The sequence below is a fragment of the Aquila chrysaetos genome, chromosome 8 (genome assembly GCF_900496995.4).
Source record: "Aquila chrysaetos chrysaetos chromosome 8, bAquChr1.4, whole genome shotgun sequence".
Lineage (NCBI taxonomy): Eukaryota > Metazoa > Chordata > Aves > Accipitriformes > Accipitridae > Aquila > Aquila chrysaetos.
In genome coordinates, this window is record NC_044011.1 from 5390639 (window position 1) to 5405077 (window position 14439).

At 52.5% G+C, this 14439-nt stretch overlaps 2 protein-coding genes and 1 long non-coding RNA gene across 4 annotated transcripts; 2 read left to right on the forward strand and 1 right to left on the reverse strand.

Annotated features, from left to right (window-relative positions):
* The first annotated feature begins 742 nt into the window (after positions 1-742).
* On the forward strand, positions 743-7978 carry CD79B (CD79b molecule). The gene is made up of 6 exons (XM_030021300.2): positions 743-924; positions 2930-2971; positions 3819-4130; positions 4661-4779; positions 5084-5125; positions 5457-7978. The coding sequence occupies exons 1-6, from the start codon at positions 858-860 to the stop codon at positions 5553-5555; spliced, it is 681 nt and encodes a 226-aa protein (XP_029877160.1). The 5' UTR covers positions 743-857; the 3' UTR covers positions 5556-7978.
* On the reverse strand, positions 4579-14439 carry LOC115344286. Of its 2 annotated transcripts, XR_005932931.1 has the most exons (5): positions 14222-14439; positions 13589-13720; positions 10438-10832; positions 7992-8602; positions 4579-4698 (listed from the first exon to the last, which is right to left on the reverse strand). It is a non-coding gene; the product is annotated as an uncharacterized LOC115344286 (long non-coding RNA). The 2 variants fall into 2 exon arrangements; XR_003924493.2 differs by lacking the exons at positions 4579-4698; positions 7992-8602 and having other exon boundaries at positions 9779-10832.
* Positions 10045-14353, forward strand: LOC115344285 (somatotropin). Its single transcript, XM_030021302.2, has 5 exons — positions 10045-10112; positions 11163-11326; positions 12043-12159; positions 12554-12715; positions 14072-14353. The coding sequence occupies exons 1-5, from the start codon at positions 10103-10105 to the stop codon at positions 14270-14272; spliced, it is 654 nt and encodes a 217-aa protein (XP_029877162.1). The 5' UTR covers positions 10045-10102; the 3' UTR covers positions 14273-14353.

The window sequence follows — 14439 nt, forward strand, 5'->3', positions numbered from 1 at the left end:
GGGGGACAGAGCTCACCCTGGGGTGCCAGGTTGTACTTCCCCAGGGAGCGGTTGTCTCCAAAGGACTCATGGAGAAGGGTCTCAGTTATGGCAAACGGGGTGGAGAAGGAGCGGGCGTTGGCACCAAAGGAGGCGAGACCTTGGTTTGGCCATCGCTCTTCTAGATTTCACCCTTCCCTGGAAGGGCAGCTGCAGGGACTCTCTGGGATGCTGGGGACAGGAGCTGGGGGACCAATCCCATTGCACCCCACAATGAGCAGGGAGAAGGAGAAACCCCACAACCATCCCCTCTTCCCACACCGTTCCTGCTCGGACTCTTGCAACTCGGCCAGCATCAACCCCTGCCCGTCACCTGCAGGGCTAAACTGGCGGGGGCGGATCTGCCCAAGCTGCTGTGGAGCTGGGGTGCAACCCTGGGGGTAACCCCCCATCCTCTACCCCCCGGGGATGCAGCAGTCGAATCCTGCTCCCTGGGCACATCCCCTGTGCTCAGCCCAGGTTTTGCATCACCAGGTGCTTTGCAGATGGGCTCGTCTCCAGTTCTGGCGTGGACCCACACCAGTCGTGGCCACCTCCATCAAATAACGCCACCATGACGAGCACAGCCTGGTGACACGAGGCTGGACGGTGCCCAGGGCGCAGGCACCAGCCGCCCCAGCGTCTGCGCTGCATTCAAAACCGGCCCCGAGGGGAAAGTCCCCATCGAGGAGGATTTACATGAGCAGGAAAGGGGCCGTCTCGAGTAGCAGCAGCTTTGCCATTTTTAGGTACGGAGGCCAAGCCAGTCGGAGCAGCCGCTGTGTTTTGCAGAAGCAAGGGCCGGTGACTGGATGTTTCCCTGCCATTTGCAGTGAAAGATGGCTGATTTTTGCACGAGGCTCTGGGTGCTCCAGGTGAACCTCTGGCTGATGGCTCTGGTCACAGGTAGGCATCAAACACGGGCTTTGCATTTCAGAACAAAGAAACGTGCACCCAGGCAATGCACCAGCATGCGTCCCTTGGTTACTGCAATGAGGGACTTCACCCAGGTCTGGCTTTAAATGCATTAGTTTTAAGCTTTGCAATCGCCACTCTCAGTCCTGCTTCGTGCAGGAAGCCAGCCCTGGGCACAGTAGACCCAGGGTGGACCTGCAAGGGCTCGGGGCTCGACGCCTGCCTCGGGTTTTGGGTTTTGCTTCCCATTGGGGTGCAGGGAGGGGTGCAGGGATGGGACACTTTCTCGGGCAGCTGGCTGGCTTTGGCAGGAGCCCGATGCCTAATGGGTGCAGAGCCTGCTCGGCTGTGGTTGCAGGTGGCAGGAAAGAAAGGTTGTTGGGGGTTTCTTTACCATTTATTGCTCTCAGAGGCCTGAGGATGGGGCTGGAACGTTGCTGAGGCTATGGCCAAGCCATGTCCCTTTGCTCCATGGGGTTCAGTGCCCGGGATCAGAGCAGAAATGGGAGGGAAAAAGGCTTTTGTGGGTGATTTGTGGGCCCTGCATGAACATCCCTGTGCTGTTCCCCTTTGCATCACCGTGGAGAAGCAGCAGCTAAACCCAGGACAGAGGCTCCTGTCCCCTACCAACCCTTCTTGCTTGGTGCAGGGACACCCACAAAAACCTGCAGCAGATCCTACCCTCAGCTGGGGAAGCTTGTGCCCTCAGGAGAAAGGACGTTTAAAGGGTTTCTGTTGGATGGCCATCCAAGGCCAGCATGGATTCAAGGTTGCAGGGCATCCCAGCTCGAAGGGAGGCTTCAAGGGAGGACAGGGGAAGCTCAGCCCACCCGTGGTTGCAATAGAAATCTTGGCTTTGAGGGGTGTGAGGGCTTTCAGGGTGAGCGACCAGCCTGGTCTTCATTTAGAAACACCAACAAAACATGGAGAGCAAAGCCCTGTGTCCCGGCTGGCCAGCAGGACCGAAGGTGGTGGGGACACGTACCCAACGCACAGCCCGGACGAGGCACATCTCCCCATCTCAGGAAAAAATGAAATGAGGCTGGAGGGGAGAGTTTGCCTGCAGAGTTGTAGGTGCTGGAGGTGAACAGGGCAGCACAGACCTGGAAGAGGCTCTGGGGCAGGGAGGGGAGCCCACGGCTGAGCCACCAGCTCCCTGCCAGGCTGTTGTTCGGGGCAGGAAGGTCTGCAGGAGGCTGGCGAGGCTCAGGGCAAAACTCAGGCTAGGGAATTGAACCTTCCTTCTTCTTCTGGGGGGGAGTTTTGCAGCTGCCCCAATATGCTAGGAGGGGGTGCAGCCCCCCGCCTCCATGCCAGCTTCCCCACAGTGGAGTTTGGCGAGTATTCATCAAGCGGACGGAGCCGGGCACTGAAGCGGTGCGGTAAACAGGGCTGGTGCTTCCTGCCCAGCTGCAGCAAGAGGAACCGAGGCACAGGGGCACTGGAGTTGTGGGCAGGGGCACCCATGGGTGCTGGGGGTCCCCCTCCCCTCACCCTGCTTCCTGCACAGTATCGCAGGTCCCACAGCTCCATCCAGCCTTTGTGCCAGGGGGGGCTGCAATGTTCCGGGGTCTGAGAACCCCCCTGGCCATCATGGGTCTCCACGCCCAAGGAAGACCCAGCAGGGAAAGGGTTTCTGATTGATTCAGAAAATGGAAAGTGTAAATAAAGAGGAGTGAGTCTGTCTGGACCCTTTCTGAGAGGTGCCAGCTTAGGGGGATGTTAATAGCAAAGGCAGGTTTCCCCGGGATGTCAACCAGAAAGCAACTCAGAGAAGATTAAGGAGATGGGATGGAAATAGAAGTGTTTGTACCCAAATCCGTGCTGCCCCGTGTCCTCCGAGTGGGGCTCTGGTTGATGCTCCCAAGCACTCCGTCCCATATGGAGTGGGCACGAAGGACCCACAGTACGTGCCATCCCATGTGGGACATCCTACATGGGCTTGTCCTACATGGGTTCTTGGCCGCTATCTCAGGGCCCTTCTCCTGTCTTGCAGGTGGGATCTCAGCAGACAGGAACAGCACCAGGAACAGCACAGGTAACCTCTCAGACCCATTGGGCTCTTTCCCTACGCATGTCCCCAGGGTTCCTCCCATCCCCACTGGCTATGCCACAAAGGTACCAGTCCCCTGCAGAGCTGGAGATGTCCCATCACTCACAGGCCTTCTCCATCACAAAGGCAATTCCCAGGCTGTGACCTCCTCCATGGCATTTCCCCAGCCCTGCACCTTCCCTCTCCCTCTGCAAAGCCGGATCCATTTTGTCTTTCCTAAGCACACACATGGTTTTCCTCTGCATTTGCAGAGCACATTGCATGAACAAGCTGTGCCTTGGGACCCAGTACTGGGCTCAAGCACACAGTGCTTGTGCCATTTCCACCCACGGGGTATTAAGCATGAACTCTGCAACCCAGACGAACCCTCAACCTCACCGGCTCTGGGACCAAAACACAGGCAAAAATACAAAATACAGCAAAATGCAAAAAATATGGAAGCATGAGAGAAGCCATCTGGGGAGGTGCGGTTGTCCTAGCAAAGGCTCCATGGTGCGTGCCAGCACAGGCTGTAATTTTGGAGCTGGGACTAACAAGATGTACATAAAGAAGTGGGGTGGGAGCAGCAAAAAAGTATTTGAGTGAAGCCATTCCCACAGAAAATTTGAGTTTCCGTTAAAAGCATGTTTTCACCAAAATTCTCTGATGTCTACCCCCAGAGGATGATGACTCACCAAAACAAAACTGAATGCTTAAAAGCAGTATAATCCATGAAAATGGGAAGCTCTTGATTTGAGAGATGCTGGGGAGGGTCTCATGGGAGCAGCTTTTTTTCCGATGGTCCCCGGGTGCTGCGTCCTTGCTCATCACGACCACCCTTGTCCCCTGGCAGGCAGCGGGTGCCCTTTGGTGCAGCAGCACCCGCGCTACGTGGCGGCCAAGAAGAACATGCCCGTCCACTTCATCTGCTACTCCCAGGAGCCCCATAGCATGCAGTGGTACAAAACAGCAGAGGACAGTGATGACCTCTACGGGCTGGATCACAGCACCTCCCGCTACAGCATCGAGAGGAAAGACAACCTCATCAACTTCACCATCTTCAGGATCACCTATGAGGACAACGGCATCTATGTGTGTGACAGCAAGAACCTCACGGCGGAGAAGAAGCAGCCGCACTTGTGCGCGACAGAGCTCCGAGTCATGGGTGAGTGGGACCTCCCCATCCTCAGTGCACCCCAGGAAATGCTCTTTCTCCTTCTCTCACCCTTTCCCCCTCCATATGGACCCCACATCGTGCTCCTATGCACCTACCTTTCCCTATGCTGGTGGGACCCCTTCAAACACAACTGTAGATGTTCCATAGCACTACAGAGGTGTCTTTGCTTATTGCCAGCCACCAAGCAGCAGGACAACCTCCCCCAGTTTGCCCTGGCACGTCTATCCTACAAAAACACACCCCAGGGACTGCATTCCCCTAATAAATCAGATTTTTCCTGGTCCTGACTAGTGGTGGATCCTGCCCAAGGTGTCTCATCCCAGAGCTGGTCCCTGATGCCAACCCTGGGGGCAGTTTGCAATGCTCTGATCTCTCTCAAGGGCGAGGGCATGTCACCCTTGTCCCCCAATCCACTCTTCCTGATACACAAACCTGTGGCCATGCCGAGCTCATCCCTGTTCCCCGGGAGCCTGGCACAGAGGTGGGACTTGGAGCTTTCCCTGTGCTGCTTCCCCCAGGTCACAGTAGCATCCAGCAGATCCAGAGCAGGAACACCCTGAAAGACACCATCATCATCATCCAGTCCATCCTGCTTGTCATCTTCATCAGCGTTCCCATGCTCCTCTTCCTAGACAAAGTAAGTGACAGCATCTCCAGCAGTGGGGATGTCCCCAGCTTCGTCGCTGCGGTGCTCACAGCAGTGTCCTGCATCCTGGGCAGGACACTGCTAGGGATGGGGACGGGCAGGCACTGGATTTGGGGCTGTTGCATGAGCGCGTGGCTAGCTGAACTGGGAAAATAAGCATCAAAAATGGTATGTGGGACTGTGCCGATTTGCCTGTGGAAGCGGTGGGACCTGGCCTGGCGGGATGAGTCCGGGGACATGGGATGAGGGATCCTGGTGGCTGCTGACACCCAGCCTGTGACTCTCCTTTCCATAGGGTGAAGGCAAGGAAAGCCCAGAGGAGGACCACACCTATGAGGTAATGCTTCATTAATTACAGAAGTACCTCTGTAATATCAACCTGAGCCTTGAAATAGCCAGTTGTGCCCTTGCTGGGTGTCTGCTAGGTACCACCAGCCCTTGCAGGGTGCATCAGGGCATCTTCCTCCCAAGTGCCTTTTGCAAGCACTGAGCCAAGCTCTGAGCACATCCAGCCATCTATCGCCATCTCCTCCCCTCTCAGAAGCTGCCCCAATCTCAGGGGGAATAGCCTGGAGATGGGTCCCCACTTGGGTGTCCCAAGGCGGGATACACCGTGGATGGAACCATGGTTCCCCTCCCGTGTCTCAACCTCCTTCTTCTTGGCGCAGGGCCTGGAGGTGGAGCAGATGGCCACCTACGAGGACATCACTCCTTTCCGGGACGTGAAGGCCAAGTGGACAGTTGGGGAGCACCCAGGCGAAGAGTGAGACCGGCACCGGTGGCACGGCTCCCTGCCCGCACCCGAGGGGATGGGCTCCCGGCTCCTGCACTGGACCATGGCTCTGATGGACACCTGGATTCCGGGCTGCGATCCCAGACTGCAAACCACCTCCAGCAGCCTTGCACGGAGCTCAGGTCCTGCTGCCCTTGGGTACTCGCTTTGCCGCATCCGGGCTGTGCCCACCAAGGCTGCCCTGCCCTGGCTGTCGCTCTCACCGCCCCGCTGATGAATCTCTAAAGCCTATGTAGAAATTAGGAGCCACCTGCAGTCCCCCCACTAGCAAACTGGCCCCAAACCCTGGGCAGCCCCACCCCACGGCGCTGAGATCCTGAATGGTTAATGCAATGGAAGTACCAGGGTGGGTGGTGGGTCTCCTCCAGCCCCACCATCCCTGGGAAGAAAAGGACCAGGCATCATCACTCTCCACGCTGCAAGGACCCTCCCAGGCTGTGAGACCCCGCTGCAGCCCTGGCAGAGGAGCTGAGGTGAGCAGCACCATGTGGGTGTTATGAGAAGTGGATTTTAGCCCACTGTTTAGCTCTCAAGCCATGGACGTGTCCAGCAGGCCAAACTGGCAGTTGTCTGAGATGGAGGATCCTCCAAAAGCACCTCTTTCTCCCCAAAGACTACAGGAAAAGCTAGGGAGACAGCTCTCACCCAGGGGGTCTTGTGCAAGACTTGCTCCTCTCCAGGCAAGAGCTGGCCCGTGTCACGAAGACGTCCCCATGGTGAGGCATGTGTCCGACCTCAGAAGCTATGGGGAAGATGTAAATTGTGGGACACAAATGTCCAACTGCTTTTTCAAGTCCTAATAAAGATAATGGGTAAATTCACATCCTGTTCCACCCTGCCGTGCCTGGTCCGAGGGTGTCCCATAACCCTGGTGCCAGTGTTGGTGGGATGCCCTGGGAATAAGGAGCAGCTTTTCATGGCTCCAGCTTAGCTAGAAACCAAACTTCACCTCATCAGGGCCCCGAGCACAGGCAGGGATGTGAAGCCGGGAGCAGCCGAGGGGCTCTCCTGGAAGCTCTCGCTGAGCACGCACGGGGGGACATCCAAGGTCCCAAGACGTCAGCTGGGGATGAGAGACAAAGACCATCGCCAGGATCCGAAGCAGGAGAACAGGGCCCAGGGCCAGGAGCTCCGCTCCCGGCTACATCTGGTCTCGCAAGAGAAGCTGAAAAACATCTGGAGAGGAGCAGAGCGGCGCTAATTGGGTTTGTTAATAAAAATTATCTTGGCACAGCAGCAGCAGCTGTGTGGGTGATGGGGCTCGGGGCTGGCTGGGCACCCAACACCAGGGCTCGGGGGGGTCCAGAGAGGCACGGCTAGCACAGTGCGTTGGGTTTGTTGGGATGAGGCAGGACAAGAGGGTGACGAGGACTGTGGGGCTGAAAAGTCCGTCCCCCCCCTCAGAGAGCCCAGGGCCCCTGCGCCCCTGTGGCTCATGACATTTCGGGCCCCAAGGAGAGGAAGACAGGACTGCTCTGCTTCCCAAAACAGCCAGCAGAAAAGGGAGGGTAAAATCGTGAGCAAACAGGGCTTTCCAGCAGGGAACAGGATGGTTCTTGTTTTGTAGTAAACCACCTTCATGGAAAACTGGTATTCAATCTAAATAGCACAAAAACAGCATTTTAAGGTTGAATTTTACTAGTTAAATAAAACTATCCCAAATCAGTTGCATGCGCATGTATATAAATGTTACTTAAACATGTTTTACTTATAAAATTGATTAATTAAAGAAAGGAGTATTCACAGTGAGAGAAGTGAACTGGCTGTTCCCGGTTTCCACGTCAGCCAAGATTGTAGGACTAGCAGAGCTCCTCCCTCCATCCCTTGTTTTCAGTTAAGAAATGGAAGAGGAAGGCAAGTTTTCTGGCCTTCCCAGTTCCCAACTGCTTTCTCAGCTCTGTGTAAACAACTTGCTCAACCGACTTAACAGAATCATACAAAAATAAGGAGAATCTGCTGTTTGCACCTGGAGAGGAAGCCACCGATGTCAAAAGCAGTTTCAGCAACCCCAGTTCCGCTCTGCCACTTGGTCACCCTCTTAGCCCAGGGCTTTGGCTTCCTTTAAAATGCCAGAAGCAAATAAATATTTCTGTAGTGTTAGTGTTTTATTTTAAACGCTTAGACTGGTTTCTAGGGAGCCTAGAGATAGGGTTTGTTTTAATTTTATATTGAGATAGGTTTGTATTTAAAATGCATTTAATGTAAATAAATATATTTCAGTATATACAGTCCAGGCTCTGTATTTTGACCTGATTTGTATCCCTACCATCAGCAGGACAGCCAGGCAGACAGATTGGGTTGCAGTCCTGGACATCCTCAGCCTCATCTTTAGAAATGGGTTCAGTGAAACTGAGCGGTTCTAGTTCTAGTAAATAAAACCCATCAATTCAACCTGAAAAGGAATGTTTACCTTCTGAGTCGTGAGCTAGCAGAGGTAGTCAACCATCACTTAAAACCTCTGTCAACCATGTCGTTGCCCACTGAAGTGCAGAGCCTGGGCTGTGGGCCAGCAGCTGGCTCCTCGGTCAGGATTCACTGGTTGCAGCTCATCTATCAGCCTGGGAAGGTCCTCTCCACACAACCACCCCAGGCTGGGGGGTCGGGAGGACCCAAGGAGTGCGCACGCCTGCAAGGAAAGTTGCTTCACTTGTTCAGATGCTGCTGGTGATGCTCAGGGCAAGGCGGGTAGACATGGGACCACCCTGAAAAGAACTGAGGGGGTTTTCTCTTTGAAAAAAGAAAAGAAACTTGGAAATTACAGTGTCATGCTGCTTTATGAGATGCTACTTTGGGTCGCAAATGCAGGCATTTGAAAGCCAGAAAAATGCCAAGCTGGTATTTGAGAGCTGCTTATGCAACGTAATTCTGCCAGTGGCATGTGTTTGCCCAGCCCAGCATTTCAGTCACGCACTGCCTTCTCCACGAAGCTTCTGCCTCATTTAATGCCCAGAGATGATCGGGGACAAACCAAGCCTCAGGGGCACCACACAGTCTGGATCATCCTGGCATCTCTGTGCTTGGCTGCGACATAAAACATGTTGATTTTGCACCATGTTTTTACTTACAGACCTGGAGAGGCAGATGGGCAGGACTCGGGTGCAAGATGCTGTACCAATTTAGCTGCTGTGGTCGAGCATCATCATTAACAGGCAGCAGAGCCTGTGCTGGGCTGGGGTGCCCGCTGCTCTGCTCATCTCTGACAAATATTGACGTATTTAAACACAATCTGGAGTAGAAAAACACACCCAGATGTTGCTGGCTATTGGGTGACGGGATACCTGATAGCTGCAGGACCCACTGTTCCCTCTTCTCTAGGGACTGACATTTACTTTGCGACACCACCACATCTCCAGTGAGCAAACACCCAGGGGCTTCTCGGAACAAACCGCGCTCTCCCCACCTTGTTTATTAATGAGCTCTCGCACCCTCTGCTCCAGCCGCCCCGGTGAGGATGTTGCCTCTCGGAAATCGAACCCGTGCCAGAGGGGCACGGCAAACCCAGGGCTTGGGGGAGCCAAATCACCACCCCTAACCAGGAAGCAGTCTTTGAACCCCAGACAAAGGGCCAAAACAGGGAGGTTTGGGGCAACTGGTGCCTTATGGGGAGTAAAAGTCCTTTAAGCCCCCCCCGGAGTTGGGCATCCCAGGTTCTGTCTTGTTTTGCTCAAAAGCAGGGATAGATGTGCTGTGACCTCTCCTCTTCCCCATCTTCTCTTCCTCCTTTCCACACCAGCCCTCTGCTTAATCCAGATATTTCACGTTTGCATCTCAGGCAAGAGCAAGCAGATGCTCATAACCAGATCTTCTCATAGCCTTGTCCAGCTGAGGATGTGAGAAACCTCCCAGAGCTCTGGCATCTGGATTTGCAGCGGGCAGGCTGGTACCCGAACAAGCACCTGGGTATGACAGCTCTTTGTCACACCTATGGCAAACCAGCTCACCAAAACTATTTGCTGAACTTTTGAAATTTTGGTAGAAATTACTTGGCTGAAATAGGATTCATGTGACAATATCCATCCAGCTCTATCCCCGCTAACAGTAAAGGGGAAAACAGCTCACTTGCTTTAAGTCAGAAGTCTACCAAACTGGCCAGTCAGCCCAGTTAACTGTGGGCCAAGGCTCAGAGCCAGGCAGAAAAATCAGGTGGACATGGCAAGTTCCACTGTGTAAAAGCACTGATCTGATTTAGGATGGGTCTTCCAATGATCAAGAAAATTTTATTTGCAATAAACAGCAGAATATGGCGAAATCATTCAGCACTGGTTTCATCCCTAGGCAAACAACCTCCCCAACCTTTACATCTATGTATAAATGACTACAATTAGGTAGCACCATTGCGAACACTTGTGCATTTATGCACAGAGAAGATACAGAGATGTTGTTGTGATCATGAACACATATATACATTTTAAACAGACACCCTGCTATATAAGGGGTGGCTCAACAGTTACCTTTACCAGCCTAGATGAAAGGAGGAAACATTCATTGTCAAGCAACACCTGAGCAACTCACCGGGCAGAAATGGCTCCAGGTACTTTTCTTTATTTCAGTTTTAAAGGAGTGCCAGGGCTGCGCATGCTTAGGGTGATGGGAGATGATGACGGGGCAGTACTGTGGTGGGCTATACACACTCAGTGCCAGCCCTAAATTAAAACGTGTCAACTTATAAATCAATGAAGAAGAAATACCTCTCCTTACAGTGTGACTTTAATCCATGAATTAACTTAGGTAGTCTTTAGCCTCAGCTGGGCAAGGAGAGGGTGGAGAACATGAAGAACAAGGTCAAGCCACAGTTATAATAGTTATTATTAACATAAATGTTGGCAGGGATATTAAAACTCATATTCAAAGCTTACGACGGGTATCAGGATGATGTCTAATGTGTATGTCCAAGTCCTACAGGCTCCAAGGCATTCCTCCACTGAAGGGTATTTGTCTGAGATTAACTTTGTGGTCTCTGTAAGCACAGATGGACATTGTGCGAGTTAGATGTTGAAGGTTGAAAACCTTTACGCTTGACAAAGATCACCAGATTCTACAGGTATGCCCCAGAGAGCAAAAATAGCTGGTCACAGCACAGGTAATGCCATCAGCTCTTGTCCTAGTGAAGGCAGACAGCCGGTTTCACGTCAGCAGCATGGTGTAAACCAAGGCTAAAGTGAGGTAATCCCAGGCCCTCGCCTGGTACTCGCCAACCCCTGCTTGCTCACACAATGAAGAGTGCACTGTGCTCTTCTCATGAGGGCAAGGCCTACGGAAAAACATGAGCATGTTAGGGAAAAACATAGGGACACACTCTAGTTTTCATGGGGCAACAATGACTCTTCAGCTACAAAGACGCTGCTTATAACACTGGGAGCAGTACAAGCCCCGAGGGCACATCGAGTGAAAGGGGACAGGGTTTCATTTGATTTGGGGGAGGGCTAAGCTCACTCACAGAGTCCAAGAAGACATGAAGGAAGGTGACCCCTTAGCCAGCACCGACAGAAGAGGCTGGGAATTAATTAATTCCCAGGTGCCACCTCCCTCCTCAGCAGTCACTAAAGGACTGCTAACACCGTTCCTCTCTGTTTTGCTGCAGGGTCATGGTTTTCTCCTCTCTTCATTGCTGTGATCACCCTGGGACTGCAGTGGCCACAGGAAGCTGCCACCTTCCCGGCCATGCCTCTTTCCAACCTGTTTGCCAATGCTGTGCTGAGGGCTCAGCACCTTCACCTCCTGGCTGCGGAGACATACAAAGAGTTCGTAAGTGTCGTGGCCTCTGGGCATCTCCTCCACATTAGCCTGATGGTTTCAGGACTGTATAACTTCCTAGAAACAGAGACTTTTCAACTATTGGTGTCTCCTCTGTCAGCTCTTGATGAGATGAAAGGGTCTTAATAGGACAGGACAGGTTATGTCCCATCAGCCTGGACCCTGCCTCCTCCTTTCAGCTCTCTGCCCCCACATCTGATCCTGCACAGTCCCCTCCTCAGGGCCACTGCTGCCCACATCCAAACCTACTGCACAGGGTCAGCTGTCTCAAAGAGAAAGCTGGCTCTGAAAGCAGTGGGAGATGGCACGATATTTTGCAAGACTTTCCTGTGTTGGTCACCTTTGGCCCTGGCTGATTCTGAATGCTTAAAACTATCCAGTCTCTGCTGTTGCCAGGAGCTGGCATGAGCTGTCACTTTGGCAAGAGCTGTCCTTGGGGCTCATCTACTCCTTGGGAGAACCCAGTCCAAGTGTGTTTTGCATTCACCTTAGCACCTTGGCTTAGTGAAAGGAAGACCTTTAAGTCCAGTAGCTATTGTGCCAACATACGAACTCCTGCTTCCTACCTGCCAACCCTTTACAGGGACACCTCATGTCTCATGTATTTCTTGCAAAGAGTAACCATTCAGGACTGCTTGGGAAAGTGTCTGTGGTCTTCTCCCAGTACATGGGCAACAGACCTGAGTGTATTTGGGATGTCTCCACAGGAACGCACCTATATTCCAGAGGACCAAAGACATGCCAACAAAAATTCCCAGGGAGCATTTTGTTACTCTGAAACCATCCCTGCTCCCACGGGGAAAGATGATGCCCAGCAGAAATCGGTAAGTTCCCTCCCCTGGGACAAGCACAGACCTGTTTGAAGATCCCAGCTGTACTTCATTACAGGAACAGAGAGCTTCCATCTGTGAGCACTTCAGTGCTTCATTCCTCCTCTCCCTTTTTTACTATTTAAGCCCTGCATGAACAAAGATTCTTCTGGGTTATACTATGAATCATATTCCCATTCTAAGGATGAGAAAAAACTATTGTCTGCACAGGACAAATGGCTGGGTGGTGCTCCTCAGCTTGCAAACTCGTTTGTATCTGCTGAAGCCACAGGAGCAGTGGCACATCTCTGGGTCACCTCCAGGCTGTTTCAGAGGGAGCAGGGCACACAGGTAACTCTACCAAATACCTCATCTGCACAGCTTTGACCCTTTCTTTTCTTAATTTCAGGACATGGAGCTCCTTCGGTTTTCACTGGTTCTCATCCAGTCCTGGCTGACCCCAGTGCAGTACCTAAGCAAGGTGTTCACAAACAATCTGGTTTTTGGCACCTCAGACAGAGTGTATGAAAAACTAAAGGACCTGGAAGAAGGGATCCAAGCTCTGATGAGGGTAAGTTGCAGCATGTAGTATGGCTACAGAATAAGAGAACTCCTACAGGGCACTCAGCTCTCAGGGTCTTCCATGGGATCCAAAGACCACGAGAAATCTCCCCACCTCCACTCAGAAGACCAGTGGCATCCTTTAGACTTTGCTTACCTTAAGACAATGAGATCATGACACCCCATTGTACCTGTTTCATCACTGGGCAGTATAAGAAAACACATAACAAATGTTAACAGCACTGCCGTAACCACTCAGATAGCAGTACAGACCCAAACTCTTTCCAAATCCAGCACCAAAGAATACTCAGTTGCTTAAATCTGCTGTAAAAACAGCAATATAACGTTTGCTACATCTCCATGCAAAAAACTTTAAAGTGGAGTAAATTTTGCAAGGTTTGCAACCTGGCTTTAAGGACTTATGACACTTTATAAAAGCAACTTGTATAAGTCTGTGTACAGATGGAAGCCTATGCTCTGATGTTTCTCTGAGAGCTCTCTGAGCTGAGAGCTGGAGAGTGATCTTCTTCAAGGGTCACTCTTAATTTTTGCTTTGTTGTTTTAAATGAAATTGCTTATCTGCCAGGACACCTTTTCAGTTATGCTTGCTCTATAACTAAGTTTATCTGCCAGCATCACCATGTAGCCAGAGGTCTGAGACCCATATCTGTGAGAAATGAGTCTGGACAATTATTTACATCTAGCATCTAAATAACTCTGAAAGTCAGGCCCTGAGAGTAAACGGACATCTTCTGTCCTGGCACTTCAGCTGGAATAAGTAGGTGTACGTATCAGCACCACTTCCAGATTTTGCTCTCCATTTGATATGTGCTTGGGCATTGGGAAGCAGTACACAGAAACTAGACAAATAATCACACTTCACCCATTTATGACACTGTTTACTGTCCTGTTTACTGTGCCAGCGGGTCAGCAAAGCAGGGCAGGAGGAGTGGCAGGCTGCAGATCTCTCAGCTCCAGATGCATGTGGCTTGGGTCTGAGTTAGAGCTTTGCCCACTGGGAAGATGGGAGAAAAGAGAGAATTATTTACCTGGTTCCCCGTCTCCTTGGCTAGAGTAGCTACAGAGAGACCCTGCAACTTTCTGCTTATTTTAAGACCCCAGAAGACACACTCCTCCCTCCCTGCGGCCTTGTGCCCAGCTCCCTTCTCACCGGTAGCAATTTGTGCAGCATCACCTCTGCAAAATTACCCTTCCTGTAAACACATCAACTCAAAAGTACGTTTGAAACATGATCAAGGCGGGGGGGGACTGCCAACCTCCTCTAAAGCTAGCCGGGAGCCTTGGCAGTGGGCCCCTTGGAGGACGCTCATCCCCAGGCCCCCAGCACCTCTCCATCCTCTCACAGGAGCTGGAGGACCGGAGCCCGCGGGGTCCCCAGATCCTCAAACCCACCTACGACAAATTCGACATCCACCTGCGCAACGAGGACGCCCTGCTGAAGAACTACGGCTTGCTCTCCTGCTTCAAGAAGGACCTGCATAAGGTGGAGACCTACCTGAAGGTGATGAAGTGCCGGCGCTACGGCGAGGGAAACTGCACCGTTTGATGTCGGGGATGGTTCCCCACCTGCCCCGGGGCCCTCGCCTGCTCCTTGTAACGAATATTGGAGAATAAACCCGCTACCTGCTCGCACGTCTCTGGCTGTCGGGGGAGGGGGGGGGGGGGGGGGGCTGTGGGGACGGGCCGCCGCTGGAAGAAGGGTGGATTTGGGGC